Source organism: Silurus meridionalis, chromosome 15 (assembly GCF_014805685.1).
Source record: "Silurus meridionalis isolate SWU-2019-XX chromosome 15, ASM1480568v1, whole genome shotgun sequence".
NCBI classification, from domain to species: Eukaryota; Metazoa; Chordata; class Actinopteri; order Siluriformes; family Siluridae; genus Silurus; species Silurus meridionalis.
Window position 1 is genome coordinate 5,408,107 of NC_060898.1, and position 26,068 is coordinate 5,434,174.

General features: G+C 37.5%; 1 protein-coding gene across 1 annotated transcript; it reads left to right on the plus strand.

The window, feature by feature from the left end:
- The first annotated feature begins 2,518 nt into the window (after window positions 1-2,518).
- npdc1a (neural proliferation, differentiation and control, 1a) lies at window positions 2,519-24,185 on the plus strand. Its single transcript, XM_046868407.1, has 9 exons — window positions 2,519-2,802; window positions 15,727-15,876; window positions 19,219-19,311; window positions 19,419-19,580; window positions 19,975-20,041; window positions 20,858-20,942; window positions 21,133-21,212; window positions 22,618-22,717; window positions 23,877-24,185. The coding sequence occupies exons 1-9, from the start codon at window positions 2,664-2,666 to the stop codon at window positions 23,946-23,948; spliced, it is 948 nt and encodes a 315-aa protein (XP_046724363.1). The 5' UTR covers window positions 2,519-2,663; the 3' UTR covers window positions 23,949-24,185.
- Window positions 24,186-26,068: the final 1,883 nt, after the last annotated feature.

The following is a 26,068-nucleotide window of genomic DNA, read 5'->3' on the forward strand; positions in this document are numbered from 1 at the left end:
AACACATCTTTTATTCACTATTGTGTGGTCTGTTTTGACCATGCTGCTCTACCAGATAAATGGTTTATAAGAAATCCAAGAGTCTCTAATCTGTTTACGGCTTCCTGCTCCTCTTTCCTCAACCCTTTTTAAAGAGCTTTTTTCCATGTGGCATTGGAAGGCTGGTGGGATTAATCTATCCAAGTTCCATTTAGTTTGTGGAAAAAATGTTGTTTTTTTCTGTAATTTTGTGATATCTGTGCAATAAGGCATATTGTGAAATCATCTTATGATGACAAAAAGAAAATAATAGTGGTGCAGTAGAATAGAATTCTCAGAAATGTCTAAAGATCATGAGTTTGGCTCTCAATGATGCCAGAGCCTCTGTTATGGTCCATGGATATGAATCCAATAGCAGTGAAATTAGCTAAACACTCTCAATGGGAAAGACCAAAAATAGTGATTGTTTTCTCTCTTCTATTAATCACATCCTATAGTGATGTCAGGATGACCTCTAATCACAAAGCATTACTACTGTGATCATCACTTGCCACCAAGTGTAAAATGAGGAGTCAGCATACAGAGATAGAGTGCAGAGGTTAACAGGCTTGTGCAAAGTCTCTGGAGGCGAAAAAAACAAAAGAGATGGCTCTTGACTTCAGGAGGACACACAGTTATAACTCCTCAGTAGAGATCTACAGGAACATTAAATTCCTTGATATTCATCTGGTGGAGAACCTCAGCTGGAAACTCAACACCAGCTCTATAACAAAGAATGCCTTGCAGTGTCCCGACTTCTTGAAGAAGCTGAGGAAGGCCCAGCTCCTACCACCCATCCTCACAACATTCTACAGAGGGACCATCGAGAGCATCCTGAGCAGCTGCATGACTGCCTGGCTTGGGAATTGCACCGTTTTTTTATCTAAAGATCGTACACCGGATGGTGAGAATGGCTGAGAAGATCGTTGGGTTCTTGCTTCCATTTATAATAGACAATTACGAATGAAGAGGCAGCATGATACGAAGCCAACAACCTGTCTCTGAATGTGAACAAATGAGATGGTTGTTGACTTCAGGAAGACACGTAGTGATCACTCACTGCTGAACATCAACGCAAGACAGAAGCATGACCACACATTGATGGGATGAGTAATGGAATTGATTCCTTTTAAAGAAGAGAAATATAAGGCAAAATTATTAAAACACACCAGAAAGCCTGCTCTCTCACTCCTGTGCTTTCCATCTGCATTTACAACGAGACTAAGTGTGAATGTTAAAAGGAAAGAATGAGATATATATATATATATATATATATATATATATATATATATATATATATATATATATATATAGGCACAAAATATAACAGTGCAGTAAAACAGTTAATGTAAACAAAAATACGTAACATACTTAAAACATTCCTTCATGTGAGTATATTGTAAGAACACGGATACGTGTGAATATTGTGTGAATTAACTTTCTCTTGATGTAATCATGCTGTACCATTGAGTAAGGCTGAACAATATGATCATTGATAATGATAATAATTATCTAACAACGTTACATCTCAGACTGTTATTCAAGTCAAAAAGAAGTCAAGAAGCTTTTATTGTCATTTCAACCATATATAGCTGACGCAGTACACCGTGAAATGAAACAACGTTCCTCCAGAACCCTGATGCTACATACAACAACATTTACAGAAAAAGAAAACACAGGGCTAAGGACTAGTAAGTGTCCTTGCCACATAAAATGCATGTGTGCAACCTAGTGCAAACAGTGCAAAGACAACACAAGACAATGCAAAGACAACACAAGACAGTGCAAGACAACACAAGACAGGGCAAGACAACACAAGACAGTGCAAAGACAACACAAGACAGTGCAAGACAACACAAGACAGTGCAAAGACAACACAAGACAGTGCAAGACAACACAAGACAGTGCAAAGACAACACAAGCCTGTGCAAAGACAACACAAGACAAGCTCTGGCAGTAAACCTGCTGTAAAGAGACAAAGTGAACAGTAGCAAAAATGTAAACAAAATATTGTGCAAAAGAGCAAATAGCAGCACTGTAATATGTGTGGTACTGAAGACATGGGTGTGCGAAGTGAGTACGAGTGTGTGTTTAGTACAGGTTGTACAGATCAAAGTAAATAAAGAAACAGTAAATAGGACAAATATGAGGGAGCGAAAAATACCTGTGCTTTCCTTCTGCATTTTTTTTCATACTGGAACTAATGAAAACTAAAAAATAGCAACTAAAGTGAACATTAAATACAAGTTTTGATGAAAATAACAAATAAAAAACAAAAATTAATAATGAATGAATAAATATATTCTCTTCATCACAATATGAAAGTATCTAAAGTTTAATTATATATAATATGTAGAAAAATTATATATAATACTGTATATAGAAAAAAATATAAAAATCACAATCAACTACATATGCAGTGGGAAAAGTCCCCGCCCACCTGTCAATAAACGTTAGCCCCGCCCACACGTCAATAAACGTTAGCCCCGCCCACAACACCCCTGCTGTCTACAGAACGGTGAGCAGGGCTTTAGCCGGATTCAGGCTTCACTCAGAGGGAAAGGATCAGAGAAGGAACGCCGTACCGGAACATTTCGCCGTCTATGCCCGTCTAAAGTGCGTCTGAGTCGGCGGAGGATGGCGCAATGACACGACTAGGCTCGATTCTGTTTGCGACCACTGTATTAAAGGATGCTGTTTGTCCCCCTGGCCGAACGGAGCGGTTTTCCGCCGCGCTGCTGCTCTTCGGCTTCACTCTCGCCGCTATTAGTGCCAGCGTTCCGGGTAAGCGCTGCATGTCTTCCATCCGGGTAACCGCTGCATGTCTTCCATACGGAGGACACATGGGATGCGTCAGACCGAGAGACTCGAGTTTATTTCCATTTTATTTACAAATAGACACTAAAAAGTGAACGCGGGGAAAGTTGTTTTATTTAAATAAACTACTTTTTACAGTAATGTGAAATAGTGACATTCAGGAGTAAAGCAAATCCGTTCTTCCAGAAAGAGAGAGAGAGAGAGAGAGAGAAGACAGACAGAGAAAGACTGAGAAAGAGAGAAGACAGACAGAGACTTGAGAGAAGAGGAGAGACTAAGAAAGAGACAGAAAGAAGAAGATAGAGAGAGACAGAAATGGACAGAGAGGGTAAGAGACAGACTGAGCACGAAGAGAGACAGAGAGAAGACAGACTGAGAAAGAGAAGACAGATGAAGACTGTAAGAGATAGACACAGAGAAGAGGAGAGACTAAGAAAGAGACAGACAGAAGAAGAGAGAGAGAGAGACAAAAAGGAGAAAAAGAGAGAGACAGATAGACAGACAGACAGAGTGAAAAACAGAGCCTGAGAAAGAGATTGGCAGAGAGGGTGAGACAGATAGGCAGACAGACTTGATGTGAAAGAGGGACAGACCGAGAGATTGAGAGAGACAGAGAAAGAGACTGAGAAAGAAAGACAAACAGAGAGGGTGAGACACAGACCGAGAAAGAGAGACAGGTACAATACAATACAACGGTACACAATCCACAGTATCACTAATTATTATCTATATTTTCTTTTATTATTATTAGTAAGTTTATTTAGAAATTTTACTGAACAGATTAATTTTCTATATTGTTGAAATTCACTATATGGATAGTTTGTGTTTTAATCTTCCTAAGCTTTTAACAGCTGGGGTTTTTCCCGTCCACTCTTCCCGAGACTTCGCCCCATCTGTATGCATTTGCATCCTCTTCTCATGATCGAGAGCTACAGAAACGACGTGAGATTAGATTGACCTTAATAAAATCAAATCCTTCGCTCTTTAGGGAAGATAAAACACAGCACAGCACAAAATGTTCCTGTCTGAGTGAATATAGGGTTTTATCTGCTTGTCTTATTATTATTATTTTTTGGCATAAACAAATGTTTCTTTGCTATTTTGATCGTCCCAATCCATAGTTAGTCCTTATTTGTTGTTGTAATAATCTCCACTCTTTTGGGATGATGTTCCATTAGATTTTGGAAAGAGCTTGTGCAGATTCAGGGAAGAACATGTATGGCTAAAAAGGACAGGTTTCCTAACTTTATAATACTTTATATGGACATAAGTTTTAGGAAACGTGATCTTTTCAGCCATATGAAGTATATGTTTACTTTTTTTTCCCAGGCTTGACAGTACTGATCAGTAGAGACTGCAAGTAAATCCCTGGGGATTGTCCCAACACTGTTTTGTTTATCTGTAAGCCTGGTTAATCCTCTCCGGCCCTGAGAACAGTCCTGGAAGCCTTGACTCACCCTCGAGTACGGCGTGATCATGAATAACCCATTTGCTATTTCCATGCAAATTTTGACCTTCTTTTGGAAAAAAAGGGGGGAAAAGCCACTGTGGAAAAAACCAGGACTGATAAAGCTGATAAAGTCTACATCGTGAGAGAAGCACAGGTGCACCCTAGTCCCAGTGCTTTCTGCAAAATATAGTTCATGAATTATATCAGCTATCGATTATTTTAGTTATCAAGTGTTGTACCGATTAGTACTTTTTCTTTATTAAAGAGCAACACTAAATAAACAAGTGGAAATAAGACGGGTCTTTTTTTTTTTTTTAAATGTACATTTTTATCGCCAAATTGCGATCTGTGAAAACTAAACTCATTTAGTGCATTTAATTACCATATTATATCAAAATGCAAATACAAATGTATGAATAAAACAAATTATAAATGAAAATTTCAAATGACATTTTAAAAACGATAAATGTATGGCATTTTCATTGTTTTCATTTGAAATTATTCGAAAATTTGGAAACTAAGCGTTTTTAAAATGTCATTTGAAATTTTCATTTATAATTTGTTTTATTCATACATTTGTATTTGCATTTTGATATAATATGGCAATTGAATGCACTAAATGGGTTTAGGAATTTGGAAACTTTTTCTTTGGCCTGAATCTTCTCCTCGCCCCTCGCTGTTTTCTCCAACCGTTCCTCTGTTTTTTTCAGTGTCTTCCAGTAAAATTTGCCTCAATGCTTTAAAAAAAACAACGAATTATTCGAGTTACTCGAGGAATCGTTTCAGCCCATTTGTGAACGGCACCCATTTCAGCCACGTTCAAACATCTACATGAGGCACATCAAACAACCAGTACAGCATGGCTGAGCACACACAGTTTTATAAGTTCATTGCACGCTGTTCTATTGATCTTTTCTTGAGGAACACCTATAAGGTAAACCTAATGTCGGCGCGGACCATCTGCCGGAGCTCAGATATATATCGTAGGCTCCTGGATTGGCGTCAATGGAGTCGTATCCAAGTGTTTTTTTTTTTTTGTTTGTTTGATCAGCACTTTTTTCCCTTAAACCTATTACACGTCATTTGCTTTGACTCTATTGTTTGAGTGCTGATTATCATTTCGATAATCGACATCCGTCGAATCAAATGTTTTTTCGAATGCAGCCGAATATCAAACATTCATAAACCAGCCTTCCATATACACTATTGCTCAATTTTAGTGTAATTATTGTTATTTTTGCAGAGAACTGAATGACTTCGGAGCTTTTCTTGGAATCCGAGGACTTCCATGTGAAGTTGTAAAGTTGTTACGTCGAGTGGAAATGACAGCCGTTGCTCGTTCCCTCAATTTTATTTTCCCGGGCTGGATTTACACAGAAGAGTATTATGCCATGTTCATATTCTTATTTAATAGGGTTGAGGTCAGACCTTTGTAGATGGTTACTCAAGATCTTTCACTCCAGTTACATCCTGTGCAATTGTGTGCATCAAACTTTGTGAAAACATGGAAGAGAATTATATGGCTAGATAAGGTAGGTGTCCTAATAATTTTGCCTTCATAGTGTATTTTTCTTCTATTGAAATTATACCTGCAGTCAAAATTTTTTTTTTTATCATCTCCTGGAATTCAACTTAAATCTGAGTTATTCATAGTTTTTTCATTGAATGCGTCTTACATCTTCGATACATTCTGCAGCATAATTGCACAACTTAAGCACAAAGGTATATAACGCATGAGAAAGACCATGTCCACTTGAACATGTTTTTTTGTTTTGTTTCCAAACAGGTATTCTTGTCTCTGTTTTGGCCTTCTGTCCACGCCGAGACTGCGTTTTTTACATCGCTTATTGAAACGATCTCCAAAGTGGATACATTTGAAACGCTGTTGAGTATTTGACCGTGAAAACTTTAAAAGTCTACACTAATCCCGGAAAGTGTCTCGTCTAAGAATTCTCCGCTCCCAGATGCTCCCCAACGTACGAACGAGTTACGTTCCGAACGACCGTTCGTACCATGAGTTTGTTCGTAAGTTGTTACTGTGTTTGGTATTGACTTCGCATATCTCTTAATGATGTAAGAGCTAAAATCTACTAAAACTAATTTAAATAATCGAGATACTGTATACAATATTTTGTATTAAGTAATAAAAAAAAAACCCTTGCGTCCCTGTGCTGCGCTCGAACAAAACGTAAGACGATTCGTCCCGCGTCATTTCCGCTTGCTGTTTATTTGCTTGCTGGCTTGTCGAAACGTCGCAGCAAGGACTAAAAATGCGTCCTCGTCTTTCACGGTCCGCACTGCGACGCGAAAACGCAGTTTGTAAAATTTATCCTCCTTGGAGCGTGTTCTCAAAAAGCAACGTTTCGTTGACTGAAAACGCCGTCGCGATTGTGGACAAGAGGCCAAAATGAAGAGATAAATATGCGTTTTCAAACTATCCTATTAGTGTGGACATTGCCTTAGTTATGTGATAGTCACGTGACCAATTCAGCCATTTTAGTGACATCTTTAAGCATTTTTACATTTACATTTACATTTGCGGCATTTAGCAGACGCCCTTATCCAGAGCGACGTACAAACGTGCTTTAAATCTCTAGTAGTGAATAAATCTACACTGGTATGCAAGAATACAAACTCAATATAAATATAACTCGAATTCTACAAACTTGGAAAGTGCTAATTTAGGTATTTCAGGAAGAGGTAGGTCTTCAGTCGTCGCTTAAAGATAATCAGGGACTCTGCTGTACGGACATCTAGGGGAAGTTCATTCCACCACTTTGGTGCCAGAACAGAGAAGAGCCTTGAATTGTACTTACCTCTCATTCTGAGATTTTTATGCGTTTCATGTGAATGAGCAACTTTTGGGAAACGATTAAAAATGTTTTCTTTTATTTTATCAATTTTGTGTTTTCCAACGCTATGCTTTGTAGTCCCCCCAAATGGTTGCCCAGATCTCAATGATGCCACAACCGCCTGAGGCCGAGACCCAATTGGTCGCGCTCTGTATTCAGTAGAGGGCTGATGACATGTTTTCCCAAGAAGGTTATGCTTCTATTTGACACAGCAGAAGCAGCAGTTTGAAATAATATCCTGCTGCTCTGCTCAGGTGTCGGTCAGCACAGGTACAGTCACCTTCGCCTTTCCTTTATGTGCACTTGAGATAGAAAATGACTAGACTGCTGTAAACCGTACACAGGTGCAGACAATGACTCATTACCTGTGACAACTCCCTCTCCACTTTATAGCCAGTCTCTGCCAGAGGGAACTACTAACTTTGGGAATATTTGTACATTTCCCATTGGGATGAATAAACTATCTGTCTATCTGTCTATCTATCTATCTATCTATCTATCTATCTATCTATCTATCTAACTAACTAACTAACTAACTAACTAACTAACCAACCAACTAAGTAACTAAACAAACACAGTTATGGTTGTAATAGGGAGGGAAATTTCTGGAAATGTCTGGAAACCTTTAATAGGAAATGTATAAAATATTCCAAGTTGGAAACATACCAGGAATTCCTGAGGATTTAAAGGAATTGATGGAAATTATCTGGAAATGTGGGGAAATTTCAGTAATATATAAACCTTCAGTTTGGTCGTAAGCTGACATGCATGCAAACTACTACAGATTTAAAGAAATAAATTTAAATAACTGTTAGTGTATTTCTATTGCACAACAGCCTACACACAGCACAAGGAGGTTTGAAACATATATGTATGTAATATTTATGTAATTTACATGAACCCTCGCCAAGAGGGACTTTTTTTGGCATTATTTTGTGTGCAGGACGCAAGAAATTACGTGTCATGTTACGGAGAATTGCACAGTGTGCATGTGATTGATGAATGTGCTGGGTGGAAATTAAACTGAAATTGCATTAAATCTGGTCGTTTTAACGAAGTTTAACCTGCAAGATTTCAAGTTCTCTGTTAAAGACTAACCTGCAAATTTTGTACATTTTCCAGTTTATTCCCATTCATTTCTGTTAAATCCCGTGGGAAGTTTCCACTGTTGGAAAGTCCTGGAATTTTGCAACCCTACGCACAATTAAACGAACCAATGTTGTCAGTGAGACCCGCTCGGTGTTTAGTAGGTCGTTAAATGTTAATGTCGTTCATTAAATGTCTCCAAGCATTTGATTCCATTTTGACTCAAAACGTAAGACACATTAAAACTAAAGAATAACTCGAAATGGTCTGACCGGTTTTTGCATTAACCAGCTACACTATATGACTAGTTTGTGGACACGTCCTTGCTTTTTGAACATTAATCTCCAGATTTACTCCCCGGCTTTGCTGTTATAAATAACTTCCTCTTTTATGTCAAGGTTTTCATTAGATATTGGAGCCTGGCTGTGGAGGATTTGCATGTACAGCCACAAAAACATTAGTAAGATTAGGCAACGTTGACCTAGCGGAGACCAGAACTGCAGTCAGCATAGCAGATCATCTTAAAAAGTGTTTAGTGGACATTTGAGCAGGACATTCGAGTGTCAAACTTGTCAAACCACTTCATTCTAATGCTGGAACTATTTCAGTTCCGATGAAGAGAAATTGTGATACTACAATATATAAAAGACATCGTGTTGCTAAATTTGTGGCAACAGATTGAGGCAGAACTGCACGTTTGTTATGCGTCATCAAACTTTTAGCTGTATGTAAGACTTGGGTTTATACGGCAGTGTGCGGAGATGAATGATGTTAGATAAGGAGTACAGCACTCCTAGAAGAAACAAGTGGTTTCTGGTACACTGAGGAAAGGAGTGAGTAAATGAAGCCTGTGTGATCTAAAACTGGTTCCCTTTGTTTACAGGCAGAGCTGCATTTTAAGCACCAGTGACGCACGGATAAGATGCTACTAGAGCCGGCCTTGCCATTTACGCCCATGTTTTTTTTTCCCCCACATTCTCATAGTCTTATTTCCTCACCAGAATCACAAAATCAGAGATGGACAAGGAAGTATTTAGTGGTAAAAGTTATTTTTTAACTATATATTATGTGGAGCCATGTGGTCAGTTAATTTCAAGAACATTAATGATTTCACTTTCGGGTGAATGGTGCAAAACGAAATCTTTCCATTGTTTGGCTTTATTAACTCCGGGATCAGCGCCACCCACCTCTTCAAATTTACCCTCGAACACATGCACAAACATAACGATAATGCTGTGTGAGAAAGAAGTGTCCCAGAAATGATCAAAACAGTTCAGGATTACACAATAAAAAAACGGAGCAAACGTGTGCCGATACACGACGTCCGGTTCTATTAATCAGTTCCAGTTGTACGACTGTGTGTTAGACATTTGTTTCGTTTTTACTTGTGCAAACAGTTTCGGCTGCCGTGCTTCAGCTTACCTCCGCGCATTCATTCGTTTGTTTATCTTGAGTAAGTACCTTATCCTGGTCAGGCTCGTCGTGAATCTGGAGCAAGGCTGGAGAGTACACCCTTGACGGAGTGACCTATATGCACTCATTCACATGGGGAATTAAGCGTTAACAAAACATTCGTTTGCATGTTTTTGGGGGGTTTAAGGAAAACCAGAGAACCCAGATGGGGGGGCGGCAGATAGTAACATAAGTTTGTAACATAAGTTGCAAAAACTCGTACAGTGGTGACACCCGATGAAGTGGATCCGATGGATCAGGTGGATCTGATGGATCAGGTGTAGTGGTGTGTCCCTGAGGATTTACATGGTCGAATCATAATCGTCAAGTCGATGACGCCAGGTATTCGTAAAACGATTCCTCATAACATTTAAAAGCCACAATGTACGCAATATTGCACAAAGATGTAGAAGAAAATGGATACAAACATTTTGTATCAATAAACCTAAAATATATATATACTTTTTTTATCTGCAGTCAAGATTGGCATTTTACATGTCGGCAAATGAAATTTCAGAGCAACATCGATGTACTGATAAACAATCAAAAATGTATTTACTAAATTCAATCAGAACAGAATCTCCCAGACAGTGTGAAATATTTAAATCCCTGCCACCAAGATGCTCCTGCGTCGGTCCTGGATCAAGTCTTTTCACATTTCTATTTACAACATTGTCATAATAAGCTGCGTATAAAAAATTCAGCCCCACCAAAATGGTATATTCATCGTTTTATATCACCGCTGCGACGATTCGACAGTTCGACTCCAACCAGGCTCCTCCTATCGAAGCATCGAATCTTCAACTATTTGGTGTCACCCCTCGTCAGGTGTAGCTGGAGATATAAACATTGGCAAAATGACGGACCATTTTAACACCGTGGTCATCACGCCCTCATCTACTCCCTCAGCTGGCAACAATTATTAATTTATCCTGCTGTCGCTTGTATCACCGGCCAGTGGATAACAACATTTAGCGTTTCAGACCTTGAAAAGATATTTAGCCTCACAATCACTCCTGTTTTTATAACTACACATTGTTGTACACAGCGCTAGGCCTGTACACCCTGTGCAAGTAGTGAAAAGTTGCCGGCATCCATGTCTCCAGAACGAAGCTGTGCACTTAAATTTGGCTTTCTGACATTGACCTTGACGGTATCCAGTCATCGCCGATTACTCGTGTGTCCACTGCCCACTCAGCAACAATCCTGCACGACCCCATCTGTCTCACAAGTCACACAAGCAGTTATAGTTCCTCCTGTATCTTTAATGCTTTGGTTTCAGAAGCCTTGCAAAGAGGTCACTGCGACCAAAAAACATGATGGACCTTGTTGATAACTGATCTTGCAGTCACATTTTCTGCAAGTCATATTTTACCTACTGTATCTCTACTTTAACTCATTTATTTAATCCCCCACCAATAGTCAGCAACAGTATAATATTCCACCATCAGCTTCAGCCCTGCTGAAACGAGGCAAGTTGGTTCTATGGATTTATGCTGTTGTCACCACATTCTGCCTAAATCTTTCAAACTCGAACAGGTGATGTTCTTGCAGACTTTAGATGCCCTAATTTTTTGGCTGAACTTTTATTTTACCTCTAATCAGTCAGTGTCTATTGAGCTCAGTCAAGCAAAATGCCACAACATGGAGACAACTATGGAGGAGAAAGAAGCAGGATTATTCTACATCTGTTCCTGTCCCAGTAATCATTAACCAAGTCATTGTTAACAGCACATTCCAGCACACACACACACACACACACATATGATTATTCAAAAACATTTTGCATTTAAATCTCTATCCTAAGAAGTGGAACGAAAAATTATTGTTATGCAAGAAGAATGTAGAAAGCAGAATCCTAAAAAATATCTTCGGAACCGGTCTGATTATGAAATCGGGAGTTTAGTGGTGTAGTGTCGAAAGATGCCAAGGCCAGGAAATTGTCCCATTGTGAGAGTTTCCTGTCTTTCCTTTTCTACAGGAAACCAATCAGCAACTACGAGCAACGCAGGCAAGAACTATAAGTTATAGAACTGTCTCTGAGCATCAGTAGTAAATTTGAGCTCCAAAACATTACATCTACTTTCTCAGGGTTGTTTTTTGTGAAGCTACTAAAGAGTGGCTTTTACTACAAAAATCTTACCCCAAGGTCATCTGAAATCCTTTCGAGATTAAGGAAGCATTTAAGGGACTTTTTTTTGTTTTAAAGCTTTAAAAATCAGGACGGTTCATAGCGCAACTTGAGCAAGACGTTAAAATAGCAATTTACCATTAAAATGTATAAAAACGCTGGTTCTGGCAAGGAAATTAGTCATAGTGTCAAGCGACAATAGCGTGAAGAGGGTACAAGGAAGTAAGGTATAAAAACAGCTCCAGTAGCATCTCATTTCCTTTTCTGCACTTGTTTGCAGAGCAATTCTGTCTGCAAACAAAGAGAACCAGTTTCAAGTCACATGGATGGTTGAGCACACTTGATTAAGCCACTGCTTCTTTCCAAATCGCAATAAAAAAGTTCCCACCTGGCAACCTGTCTCTGAATAATAAGGAACCTTTTATATGTCGAAGCCATCGCCTTAGCCTACAGATATACAGTGGATATAAAAGGTCGACACACACTTGTTATAATGCCAGGTATTTGTGGGTGTGAACCAATGAAACTGAGGTAAATCCTCTCAGAACTTTTTTTTTTCCACCCCGAATGTGAGACGCGTGAAAAACAATCAGGGTACAAAATAATTACATTTTTTATTAATCCTAAAAATAAAATACCAGCCGTTTCTGGAGGATTCTTTTTTGTAAAGGTTTGGTTTCATCTGAGAAAGACAATGTGTGGTATCTCACTTGTTGAAAGGTTGTAATCATTTTCAAGAACATTAGAGCATCAACGTGACATCACCAAGAACAAAAACGTATAAAACCTCAATATATAAACTTACTAGGGAAAGAAACTTACGACAACATTAAAGGTGCTCCAGGAGAATGTTTTATATTCCTCAAATGTATGGACTGTGGGGAAGGAAGCACTTTTCCACAAAAAAAAAAGAAAAGAAAAGAAATCTACCCAACTCGTGTGGCAAAAATGTTTCATTTATCTGATAAGAAATTGCAAAGCTGGTTATTAAACAATCATCAGAAGAAGACCATACTCATGGAGCAGCATGGTGGGGGCATTATCATGCTATAGGGCTTTTCTTCAGCCAGAACTCGAGGTGAAGGGAATCATGAGGAGCTACAAATACATGCAAGTCTTACTGCAAAAGTCTGTTAGTGGGATGGAGGTAATGAAGGCAATGAAGCAAAGTTTATATCCAAATTAGCAATAGAATGAAAGAGCTAAAGCCCATATCTAAATCCATCTAAAAAACTTTGGGGTGTGGACTGGAGATGCTCTTACAGTTTAATGGCTTTTAAACCCAGTGGTCACGACTTAGTACCAGACCATGGAAGAGTTCCTACAAGGTCCCAAGAACGCCTTTAAAAGCCTTTATTCAAATTTACATACGGATGATTTCGGTAAATATTTCCACAAGTAATATATGTAAATCCATAAGTAAATGAATATTTGTTTTAAAGAGCCCTGGTCTTCAATGTTTTTGCAAAAGGTGTAAGAAAATTGAAAGGTGCTTCAACAAAATATCAGTTCAGGCCTGTGCACATTTGTGCAACTGCTTTATTTTAGTGTTTATTTTATATTTTCCTTCTTACCTTTTTTTTTTTTTTTTTTTTTAGGTTGTATCATTTATATATAACATTTAACAGCTGATTTTCATGCCTGCCCAGCTTCTAATGTGGAGCATCTCCTCCTCACCAGGGTTCTTTGTTCTTCAGAACAATATATAGCAAATAGTGCTGCATGTCACTGCCTGACCTCAGTGGAACATCTTGGTGCTCAGATGTTGCAAACCTGGAGGTTATATAGGGTTCATAGAATCACAGGGACATAAATCCTTAATGAAATAGCATTTTCCTGAGGTTTTTCTTTTCCTCTCCTGAAATTATATCCGATTGATCAATGCGTTCTTTAAATTGTGTTTGTTTAGGGTGACGTTATGAAACAACATTAACTCAGACTTAAGTATGTGTTAATCAGGAGTTTGAATCGGTGCTTCATGCAGGGGCTCTTTTAAAGATTGTCATCTTTTCTACATTTATAAGATCAGATCTGTTTTGTCTTGAGGTTTGACTATTATTTGTAATACTATATATTATTGTCATGTCAAACAACAAAACGAGTTCAGAGCGAATGGTGTTTTTAATGCAAAGTTGTTGTTTTTTAATTGGTAGAATTGATTGTCTAGTTTACACAATACATTCTTACTGTGCTACTGACTACACTATATATATATATATATATATATATATATATATATATATATATATATATATATATATATATATATATATATATATATATAAGTATTGGGACACCTGACTTTCTCAGCTGTATGTGCTTCTTCTCCAAACTATTAGCACAAAGTTGGAGGGATGCAGTTGTATAGGATTCCTTTGGATGTGGTAGCAATAAATGTTTACTTTACTTGGACAAGGAAACCCAAATGCTTTAAACTACTGTGAACATATCCATCTGCATCCCTTTCTGTCTAATTTTTATATATATTTTGTATAGTTTATTCTATTAGCGATGCACAAAATTCACTTTTTGGTACGTACCTCTGTTTTTAAGTCACGGTTCGGTTCAATTTCGGTACGGTTTGGCGGAAGAAACGCAAAACATAAAATTGCTGGTCTGTTTTTTATTAACATAGTTTATATTATTAGAATTTGTGGTCAACATTTGAACAGATTTTACATTTTTAAACCAATTTAAAATAAAATGCCTGCTTGGTTACATAATATATACAATAATAGTTTATAAAAATTAAACATATCTAATTAATGCAATACACTTCTTTATTATATTGATTCAATTGAGTAATCAATTAAATTGGCACAATTTAAATTGATGCAATAAAATTAAATGGGAAAAATCATTACAAAATGGTTTACATTTGTTAGACCCCATTGAAGTAATACAGTGTGTTTTACATTTATTTTTTAATTTCCTAAAGATATGATCTACTGTTCTTCTAATTTCAGCATATTTTCAACAAATGTCTTTTTTTTTTTCTCTCCATTATGGACATAAAATTCGAAAGAATCAATAGCGCTAATGTTAGTCGCTAACCAGGAAGTAGCTAGTGGCTAACACTAGCGCTATGGATTCAAGATTCAAGAAAAACAATTTCAACTTTTCATTTCTCTGCAAGTTGTATCCTGCATATAACTATGTCACAAATAAAAAAAATCCTGAATGTGCTAGCGTTAACCATTAGCCATTACCTTCAATTTTCATGCATGCGCAAAGCAAATCGTATTTCCAGTACAGCGTCTGGACACTGCAATAACTGTAGGTTTTTTCTTTTTAATACCCCTGTCATAATTTTGTATGTTTTCAAGTTTAAAAATTATTTATATATATATATATATATAATATAAAAACCTACTCTATACGCAGTCACTGCAGAGGAACTGATTGAATGTAACTGTAATTGGAAAGTAATATTGCAATTAAATGCACTAAATGGGTTTAGTTTTTGCTGATATTCTTGTATGCGATTTCAGTAATAAACATATTTTTATGTTTCTAAAAATTAAACAAATGACTTGTTTATTTTAAGCGACCCGTCTTATTTTCTTATAATAAAGAAAAAGTTCTTCTTCATCCGATTCATGGACGGAATAATGGTTTGAATACTTGACTGACCTCAACCCTCCTGAACACCTTTAGGATAAATTGGAACTCAGACTTTACTCCAGGCCTCCTCACATCACCTTCATCACTACCTGATTTCAGCTTTTAGCTGAATGAGCATGTAGGGACATAAATAGGGACCAAATGTCGAATGGAACGTTCAAAAACAGAATTTCTATTAAGGTGTTCACAAATTTTTGTCTATATAGTGAATTTCCGTGCTGATTCCAGGTTTGAGAGGATAGAAATCGTTTTGTGTCACACTAAGATTCTTGTGTGTTTTTTTTTTTCTCGTGTAGTGCCACACTGCCCTGACCACATCGACTGCTCCAGAGTGGGCCGGCAGTTCTGCAAGCCCGGTTCCTCTCGCTGTGGCCCGTGCATACCGTCACTGCAGGAAGATGAAGAAGGCCACTGCGTCGCTCCAAACAGCCATCATTCTCATCACAGTAAGCAGGAACACTCGGTTATGCAGAGCATCACACGAGGAACTCCACGATTCGATCACCAGTATCAGAATGTTCACTTTGAACCTCATGTAAACCTCATTGTTTCACACTCAATCCGCTTGTGAATTTTTCTCCATGTCCGTTGGTGTTGATGTCCTGCTGACTTCACTTGTTCTCTTCGTAAAGTCAGATACATTCTGTTTCTGAATAGAGCATTGAGGGGAGCAGATGACTGCAGAGGAATATTTTGACCACAAGGGGGCAGTCGTGTACACTAAACTCCTATTTACAATATACAGTACCTACAAAATTCAGTCAGTCTCGTATTGGGTAATCGCTTTAGATCACACTTCAGACAGATAATTTCTCCAAACATTCAGCTGAAATACTTTGCCATGCCTAATGTCAAACTTGCCCAAGGTCTTCTTCACTAGTTGACTTATGATCCAGTTCAACCCAGAGCAGTTCAATAGGATTTGGTTGCAGGGACTGGGCAGGTCATTCCATGATAGATAACACGCGACTGTTTTTTCTCGAAATAATGCGTAAAGAGCTTCAGGTCATTGTATTTTTGTACGGTGAAGTCCAGTCCAGGCAGAATTACATGGTCCAAAAGTTTGGAATGGTTGCCATGTTGGTTTATTCCGTCACCCAGAAAAAGTCTCCAATCAGTTCTGCTCCCAAAAAACCCCACAAACCATTAAACTTCCACCTTTGTGTTTGACTGTGAGAGCCAGACAGTCTGCGAACGTCTTCTTTTCTTCCTTCCTTTTCTGTTAGAGCCGAAAATGTTAGATTTAGAATAATCTTTGTTCCAGTTCGGTGTTCATTTACTGTGTACTTTTGCCTTTTAACTAGTTGTTGCATTAAAAAAAAAAAAATTTTTTTTAGTTCATTTCCCCTTCTTAGTTTTATTTTCTGTAGCTTATTGGTCATATTTATTTTTTCATGGAGCTCACTGGCCCTAATTATATTTTTCTGTAGCTCATTGCCTCAATTTTGTTTAATTATTTGTAGCTCCATGGCCCTCATTTTTTATTTTAATTTTCAGTAGATTATTGACCCTACTTAGTGTTACTTTTGTAGGTAGTTGGCCCTACTTTTTGTTTGTTTGTTTATTTGTTTGTTTTTTGGGGGTTATTTGCCCTATATTTTGGCAACTCATTTTCTTTTGTTTTCTTTTGTTTTTCTTTCTCATTTTTTAGCTAATTGGACCCTACTTTTGAGTGCTCTACTTATAGCTTTTAGCAGCTATGTAGCTCATTGGCCATACTTTATGGTGTAATGTTTCAGTAGCACAGATTAGAATATCCAGAACCTGATCAAGAGCAGCTTTTTCCTTTTGCTGTTTTTCCCGTTTTCTCAGTTTTCTTAGTGACCAATAGAGGGCACTGTACACTGATCTCATTGTTGAGAGGACTCTAGTGTGCAAATGAGTGTTCATTAATGTGTTTGTCTGCTGCATGATTAATAAATACTTTTTTTTTCTTTTATTTCACACCATCATCATGTGACATGTGAATTAGGATTGTAAAAGCAACCTCCTGCTGTGTTGTCTGTTGGAATGATTGTGTGTTTTTTTTTGTTTCGATTGACTGCATTTCAGATTTTATTAGCGTTCAATGGAGCAGCATAAACGCGAAATAGAAATCCATAAAATGATGATCGGCTTGTACAAAGCACAATAATCGTTAATTGTAGAACACCAGCATGGGGAAAACCGTTAAATGCTACAGTGTTTTTTTTTTTTTTTTTTCTCCGACTGTTTTATTGCATGCATCTTAGTTGCCTCTTGAACAGCATCGAATCTTCTCACACACTGTGTATTATCTCTGTTCATCAGCGTACTCATTTCTGTTTTAAAAAAAAAACCTTGCTAAAGATAAAGCATTCAAAAGTGTTACTTGAGCATTTCCACTGCTGGAAAGTTCATGTGCAAGTGATTATCTGCAGTCAGATAATAAGTATAGCGTATCCTTATTGTTTTTAGATCGTTGCAAGGAACTGACGTTGTTGCACCGTTTGTGTTATCGGTGGCACGTCCTCAGCCTCGTCGCTTCGTTTGACTGGCGTGAGGTACAGATGGCATGGACCACCTCCTTTGACACCTGCTGAGGAGTGCACTATAGAGCCTGGATGGAGGGGGGTAATAGAGTCACAAAGCAGACAGTGAAAGTGCTGTGGCACCATATCAGGCATGTTATAGGAGCCAGATGGCTGTCCTTCTGGAGTGCAGAGCAACTTATCATCTTCAATTCACTGCCCACATTACTGGATCTTGCTCTTTTTTTTTTTTTTTTTTACTTACGGCATGATTCTGCTGTAAATGCAGGCGCAAGCCCATGATATATACGTTTGTGGATGATGGGCATGTAATCGTGTGTTCCTGCTCACTGTGTTTTAAAAGTCAGAGTGGATGATGTTTGAATCTCTAGAGCCAGAAAGGGGTGGTCGGTGTGAAGCTTTTTTCATCCCCCCCCTGCGGTGTCCCTCTGCTCGGCCACACACACTCTCCTGCTGGTTGCCAGGAGGGGATCTTCCATAGTCTTGGAATGCAGCTTACTGTCTGGCCAACAGTACCATTAAATGATGCGCTTCTTTTGTTCCCTTTTCACAGCGTCGCAAACAAACAGCACGCCGGCACACTCTTACTCCCTTGGGGGACACGCCAGCACACATTCCATCCCCAAGGGTTTTCACATTCTCTTTTTTTTTTCCGACAATTGCATAAGAAGTCTTGCACCATCCCGTTACAGCTGGCGCATGTTACTCTGAAATTAAAAGTGTGTCGAAAGAGCGTGTTGTATATAAGGGTTGGGAAAAATCATTCATTTGCGATTTGTAGTAAACGACTCCACACTGAGATTTGTGCTGCAAAGAATGAAGACGTCAGACAGAAGATAAACACTGACATGCAATCAGTGCTACAAATAAGAACGTAGATATGCTCATTATGAGGTGGCAATACGATGAACTGGGAAATCCCATTGGATCTTGCAATTTCGACCGAATTTGCGTTTGTAGTCTAACATACGCTGCAGAATTTAGAGATATACCATTCATTGTTCAAAAGCGACTACTATTTATTAACTTTATTCATGCTTGTTAAACTGGATTCTCAGCTATTAGCTATGAGGTTGCTCAGATCAGGTTCATTGGGATATAAGAATATTTACACTCGTCCACAGTTCGGTTCCCACCATCCAAAGTCTTTTCTATGCAGCTACAGAAACATCTAGTGGCTTTTCCCAGACCTTTTTCTTTTATCTCGCCCAGCCACAATCGTTCTCTTTTGTTATCCGACGAGTGAAAGTGATTTCTGAGTGATTTTGTTTTCCTTAGGCAAGGACATTTCCATTTCTGATCTCGATGAGCAAATCGACTACCTGTCTTCAGTCATCGCCAAGCAGCAAGTCTCAGGTGTCGAGGATTCAGGTTTGAGTCTGACTTTTCCATCAGTATTCAGACTGTTTAGCCTGTGATTTGTTGTCATCTTTTTTTTATTTCTCGTCTCCCCTCGTCTCGTCTCCACTCTCTTGCAGATTCTGCCAAGACTAAGAGTCAAACCACTGCGAAGAGTACACTAAAACCAGCCACCCAAAGCCCCTTCACCCCGACTACTAAATCCCCTGTGACTCAGACGAACGCTTTAGGCCGTAGCAAACCCATCAGTGTGACCTTTACACAAGATGGCCTGATCGTCAGTATGTAACCGCTCTCCTAGCTGTTGATGAATACTTGTGTATTATAAGTAGCAGGGCTTTTTAAAATAAGATCTACGTGTATTTCTACACGATCATTCACCATATGGACAAAAGTTTTATGTGTGTTAATTTGCTGTTCTAATAACCTTCACTTTTTTGGGATTTTGGAGTGTGCTTGTGTAGCTCCACTCCTGGTTAAAGATGGGGGGAAAAAAACGTGTTTCTACATACAATCGTATACTGCAGTGCTCTTTTTCAGCCTGTTTCTCCCATGCTGTAATCATCAGTTAGATAACCACAAATCCAATAGCAGCAACTCGAGAAGCAGGACACTGACTGACTTCTGTTTTTCTGTCCATCTCTCCTCTGTGTGTCCATATCCAACGCTAAACAGTCCTGATGGCCGCATTCATCATTTTGGGAGTTGCGGCTCTCATCATAGCTGCCGTCTGTTGGGTCCGGTAAGAGCCGACGCTCGTTCTGTGCAACTCAAACGCATTCGTTTGACCTTTTTCTTTTCTATTTGTATTTTCTATTTTGATAACCTCAAATCTCAAGAGGGCTAGAGTTAATGTGTTTGAACGTGGAGGGGTCTTTTTAATGGTTTTTACATTTTTTTATCCATTTATTAAAACAATGTTTTCTATTGGGATTAGGACTGAAATGATTCCACGAGTAACTCGATTAATTTGAATTGAACAAAAAATGTATCCTCGATGCTTCGTTTAGTCCGTTTAACTACACACTGAGCGCCGTGTTTCCACACGGACCATTGTTACTGACGCACCACACGCTAAACACTGGAGCGCTCCGGACAGGTAAACACAGAAGACGCTGCAAAACAAAAAGGAGGAACAGTTGGAGAAAACGACCAAAAAAAAACATCAAAGTTTCCAAAGTTTGGAATAATTTCTTATAATAATTAAAGGTTTAGTTTTTTATTGTATATAATTTCAATTTCAATTTTTCTAAAAAAGGAAACAAATGACTTGTTCATTTGAAAAGGCCGGTCTTATTTTCTCTTCTGTATTTAGTATTGCTCTATAGTATTGTGAAGAATGAGTAATCGGTAGAATTCTTGATTACTAAAATAATCGATAGCTGCAGTCTTAATTGGGATCATGGATATATGATTTTTACAACAACATTGTAAAAAAATGACTAAAATGTTAATAAAACAGCAATAAAAAACCCTTTTAATTATCAAATACTAAACACTGTTTATGTGCTTGTGCAAGTGTATTGAATGTTTATCGAATATTTTATTTATTATATAGAATACAGAAGGAAAACCATTTATCTCAGAAAGTGGATTACCCGGCGTTTCATGCAATGGATAGCAGCTCTTCTAGCGGCAATTCGGTAAGTAAACTTAAATCAGAAATAGATTAAAAAGTACAAAATAACTTGCCTCATAATACAGGATTCTTAGAGATTTTGCTCTAAAGCTTTTTATTTATTTATTTTTAACCAGCCGTGTGCTAAATTTGTTTCCTCCTCTTTTGTTTTTCATTGTCTCATTCTTCCTCTTTTCTTCTTTGTTCTATTTCAGTTTGGGGACAAGAAGCTGGCTCACAGTGCTCAGATGTTTCATTACCAACATCAGAAACAACAGATGCTCTCGATGGAAAAGTACACATCCTTTTATTAATTGCATCCGAAAGCACTACATGTGATCTCGCACACGTGCACATGATACTCATCAGCTGTGCCCTTTATTATTTTTTTTATTCGATTATATGAACGAGTACTGTCGAAATACATTTTGACTAGGGATGTCAAACGCATTAAAACCGCGTTAACGCAAACTCATTTCAACGGCACAAATTTTATTAATGCGGAGCGCATTTCTGTTCGCCAATTTTTGTGAACGATATAAATAAACGTATATAAGAGGTGAAATTAGAACGCGACACACATTTATTCACGACGTCCTTTCTTTACTCGGATATAAAAAAAAAAATAAAAAATTTGAAATAATATTTAATCATTAAACGTCTGTTTTACTGATGCGCCAAGTCTCAAATCGAGCACCAAAATCCGGCAATTAAAACCGTCCGTGTGGAAAAATTGCAGAATTTATATTTTGGTGTCCTGATGAAATTTACGTAATTTAATCATAAATACTTTAAAACATTTACAAGAAACAAGAAATATGATGATTATGGTTTCACTAATAATAAACATTTGCATAAAGCATCCATACTTGCCCATGCACATGTTGATTAGAGTATTAAAAACTTGAAAAGTGTTCATTTAAGGTATATTTAGAACAGATACAAAATGTGCGATTAAATTCCGATTAATCACGAGTTAACTCGTTAAAATCATGCCATTAATCACGATTTAATGTTTAAACTGACAGCCCCAATTTTTCTGCCATTATGTTATATCCTGTGTAATTAGTATATACACTCCTGGGACAAAAAAATGGCAAATATTGGAAAAAATGTAATCATAAAGTGAGCAAGAATGAAACAAATACACTTCTGAGACTCTCCTGTGCAACAGCACATTGCTGTTTGCTGCTGTTTGAGGGGAACTTTAGAAACATGGAAATTCCCTATACTTCTTTTACAGACTTCTGTAGAAAGGTTCAAAGTAGCACATGTTAGGGGGGTAATTTTTGTTTTCTTTTATTGTTTTCATTAGTATGACCAGAAATTAAAGAGAATGAGTAGATTTGCAAAAGGTTTTCATTCTTGCTAATTTTCTGACTAGTGGTACGATCAATAATACACTTTGAAGTGCATTGGAAATACCCACCTTCCTCCTTTTGCAGCCGGGTTTGGGACCGTCCATGGCAGTACATTTATTCCCATTCTCAGATCTAAGCACCCATTGGGGGGGGTTAAGGGCCTTGCTCAAGGACCCAAGAGTAGCAGCCTGGCATGGCCGGGACTTAAACCTACAATCGTGTTTTTAAGATATTTAAATTGTGGCAGAATATCTCAATCTGGCAACCCCAATCTGAGGTTCTATTGTATACTCTAGCCTTTTCAGACTTTTTTTTTTTCTGTTTGTGTTCCATACCCAGACACAAAGTTGAACCGAAAGTCTCAGAGCCTGGAGTTACGTCAGATGATGAAACCGAAGAAGGAGATTTCACTGTATACGAGTGTCCAGGACTTGCACCGGTAAGCAAAAAAAAATGTGCCTTGTTCAGCGCTTTTGTGGAGCACAGAGGTGAAACTCCACCTGCTCACTGTTTGCAGTGTTTAGCTTTTACTCTGTTGTGAAGCGTCCTCTTTCTTGGAGTAAGAAAACCAATTGTACATGAAATCTTGTGCCTTGGAGTCATTGCATGTGCAAGCTTCTTTCTTATTTTCTTTATGCCTTAAGCAATATGTTTGTTGGTTTTTATATACGGATTTTGTATGTGTGTGTAAATAACAATAGAATTGCAACATACAAAATGAACCGGCATGCAGAGGATAAAAAATCTGTGCATCTGCACATTTCTACCTGATAGGATTATAATATTGTTTTCTTTTTTGTTTTTTCGTGGTCTGGACATAAACATTATCAGTGCTTGAATTTTCTAGATGCAACATCTAAATCGCAATCGCTTTTACTTTGATCAGGGACCCAAATCCTTTTTTTTTGTTTGTAGAAATGTTTTATGTTTAGTTATAGAGATTGCGTTCAGATCTACTTTTCTTTTGTAAATAGTTTCTGTATAAACGGAAGATCATTTTTAGATTTTTTTATCTGTTCTTGTCATGAAGAACTTTTTTTTTTTATATTTAAGGGAGTATATTTATAAATATGGTAAAAGTAACAAATGCCATTAATAGATGTGAATCGTGTCTCTTTGCAATTAAAACTTAAAATGTTAAAAAAGAAAAGTAAGAAATATTATAATGCATGGATCTTAGGATTTCTGTACATTTCAGTGATTCAGTGAATAATTCATTTTGGATGAAATCTGAGAATTACTTAATAAATTCGGTTCTCATAATCCAATTATGATTGCATTTTATATATATATATATATATATATATATATATATATATATATATATATATATATATATATATATATATATATTTGTATTAGCAGTAGTAGTAATAATAATATGTAGCTCAGCGGTTAAGGCTCTGGGTTACTATTTGGCAGGGTGGGAGTTCAACCCCAGTTTCACCAAGCTGCCACCCTTGGGCCCTTGAGCAAGACCCTTAATGCTATTGTGAAAAAAGAATTTCAAGACAAGTGAACACTTCTAATGTATTTTATTCTATTCTATTAATAATAATGCTCTGTTTATGTTACACTGCTTTCCTGTTTTTCTCTAGACTGGAGAGATGGAGGTGAAGAATCCTCTGTTCGACGACTCTACGTTACAGAACGGAAGGAATCACAAGTGACCTGGACACACTCACAGACATGCACAGACGCCACACAACGCATTTTCAATCGGGAGAATAATACCGATTTACCTTCACACTTTTAATGCACATCGACATCTACACCTAAATATCCCACATCACACACCGGACAGCGATTTCAGGACTTTGATTAGAACAAATTCGAGTAGAAGAGAACTATTGAAGCTTAAAGAGGCCGAAGACCAGATACAAATAAAAGCATAAGTTGAAAACGAACTGTCCTTTCAATGCACTCGTAATTGATATTGCGCACTCAATTGAGAGCAAACCCAATGCAGGGCTCCTCATTTCTTTACCAGTCGATCCTCTTACACATAATTCGGGTCTTTTTTTGTGAACGCTTTCACTCGTATTTCATACGAACGTCTTTTACACTCACTGCATTATTTCACGAATACAAACCGATGATTAGATCAGATTTTCAAAACGAAATGGCAGGTTTAATTTCTCTTAAAGTCTCTTGTCTCCTATATATGTATTAGAAGGTTTTCGATATATGTGTATATTTTTCCGGGGGGGTTCCCCACTTCTGTAGTCTTGGACTCGTCTACCTCTCCCTTTCATTCTTGCCACTTTTTTTTGTCTTGTGACATGTATTGAGATAGAATAATGACCACGCTTTTTATGTATATAAGCGTCACTGAGGTGTCGCACACTCAAGTCACTTTAGAATAAAATTCATTCAGTGTATACACAAAAGTATTGGGAAAACTCACTTTTCCAACCATATGTGCTTCATCCCCCAAACTGTTACCGCAAAGTTGGAGAGACCCAATCATAAAGGATATCTTTGGAGCCAGTCGAATAAAAATTGTCCTTCAATTTTAACTAGGAGACCCAAACCCCCTGTGCCCCCTGTGACCCAAAAGCCACTTCTGTGAAGACAAGCTTAACACGTGTTGAATGTGCATTTTTGGGACGCATTGGAACGCCGACTGAACCCCAGACCTCCTCATCTCACCTACATCAGCACCTGACTTTACTAACACCCTTATGGCTAAATGAGAAACAGCAGCATTGATTATATGACCTTTAAATATGCGAATTTCAAAATGAATTTTTTTTTATATAAAAGTATTGATTGGATAAAACAAAGTATGCTTCTAGAAAAAATATATATATTTTTTTAACTTTCTTTCTTCTTCTCTTTCTGTGCAAGCAATGAATATCTTTCGGAACAAATCATTAAAAATTTGCTCAGATGTTAAGGTTTTATTTCTTTTTCTATTCCTGACAATGGTGCCATCCCAATGCTATACCCTAAACATTCTCCTCTATTGTTTGTACTAAAAAAGTCAGATGGTAGCTTTTTTTGCCTTCCCTGTGGACTGACATGTGCCAAACCATGTCTAATGGTTAATATGATAAAGTTTTCTGTGAATAGAAATTTATATAAAAAAAATTGTTTTTTTTTTTTGGGCGGGCGGGCGGGGGTCTCCAGTGTTAGGACTAGAGTTTTTTTTAAATGTGAAAGTCTTCAGGGTAAAGTTAGTTTCTTTGTTTTGAAATTTAGATCCAATTTTTAAAAAAAAAAATTTTATTTAACCTCCTACGACCTGGGTGTCCACATACTTTGTGCACAATGGTGTCTTTATTGTTTTCTGTAGATACAGACCGAGTGTCCACATAAGTGACATCATTTTTTTCCAAGAAGAGCTTCATGTTCAAAGAAAATATATGGTTATTATAATTATTGGTTCTTCCTAACCCCAAATAACTGGAAGAAATCTAAAATGCAAGCCAAACCAAAGCTCAGGTCTTAGGAGGTTAAAGACTTTATGTACCAGCTGATTTGTAGAAGTTAAAAACGTAAGCTGTAAGTTCTTAAGTACGTTGCACTACATGGCGTAGCTACAAATGGTCAAGCATTTATAAACAAAAAATACTACATAAGCAATTTGCAGTCCTGAAAGTCCTAAAAGCAGTAATAGAGTTCTGGATGGTAACCTGTGACTTCATCCTTAAAGGATTTGTATACAAATACTTCCTGTAATAAGAATAACTTTGAACAATATGTCTTCATTGTAGAATTGAGTACCAAAAATGCTGAGCAAATTTTGCACATGCTCTGCACATTTCATTTGAACCAACAAGGCCTT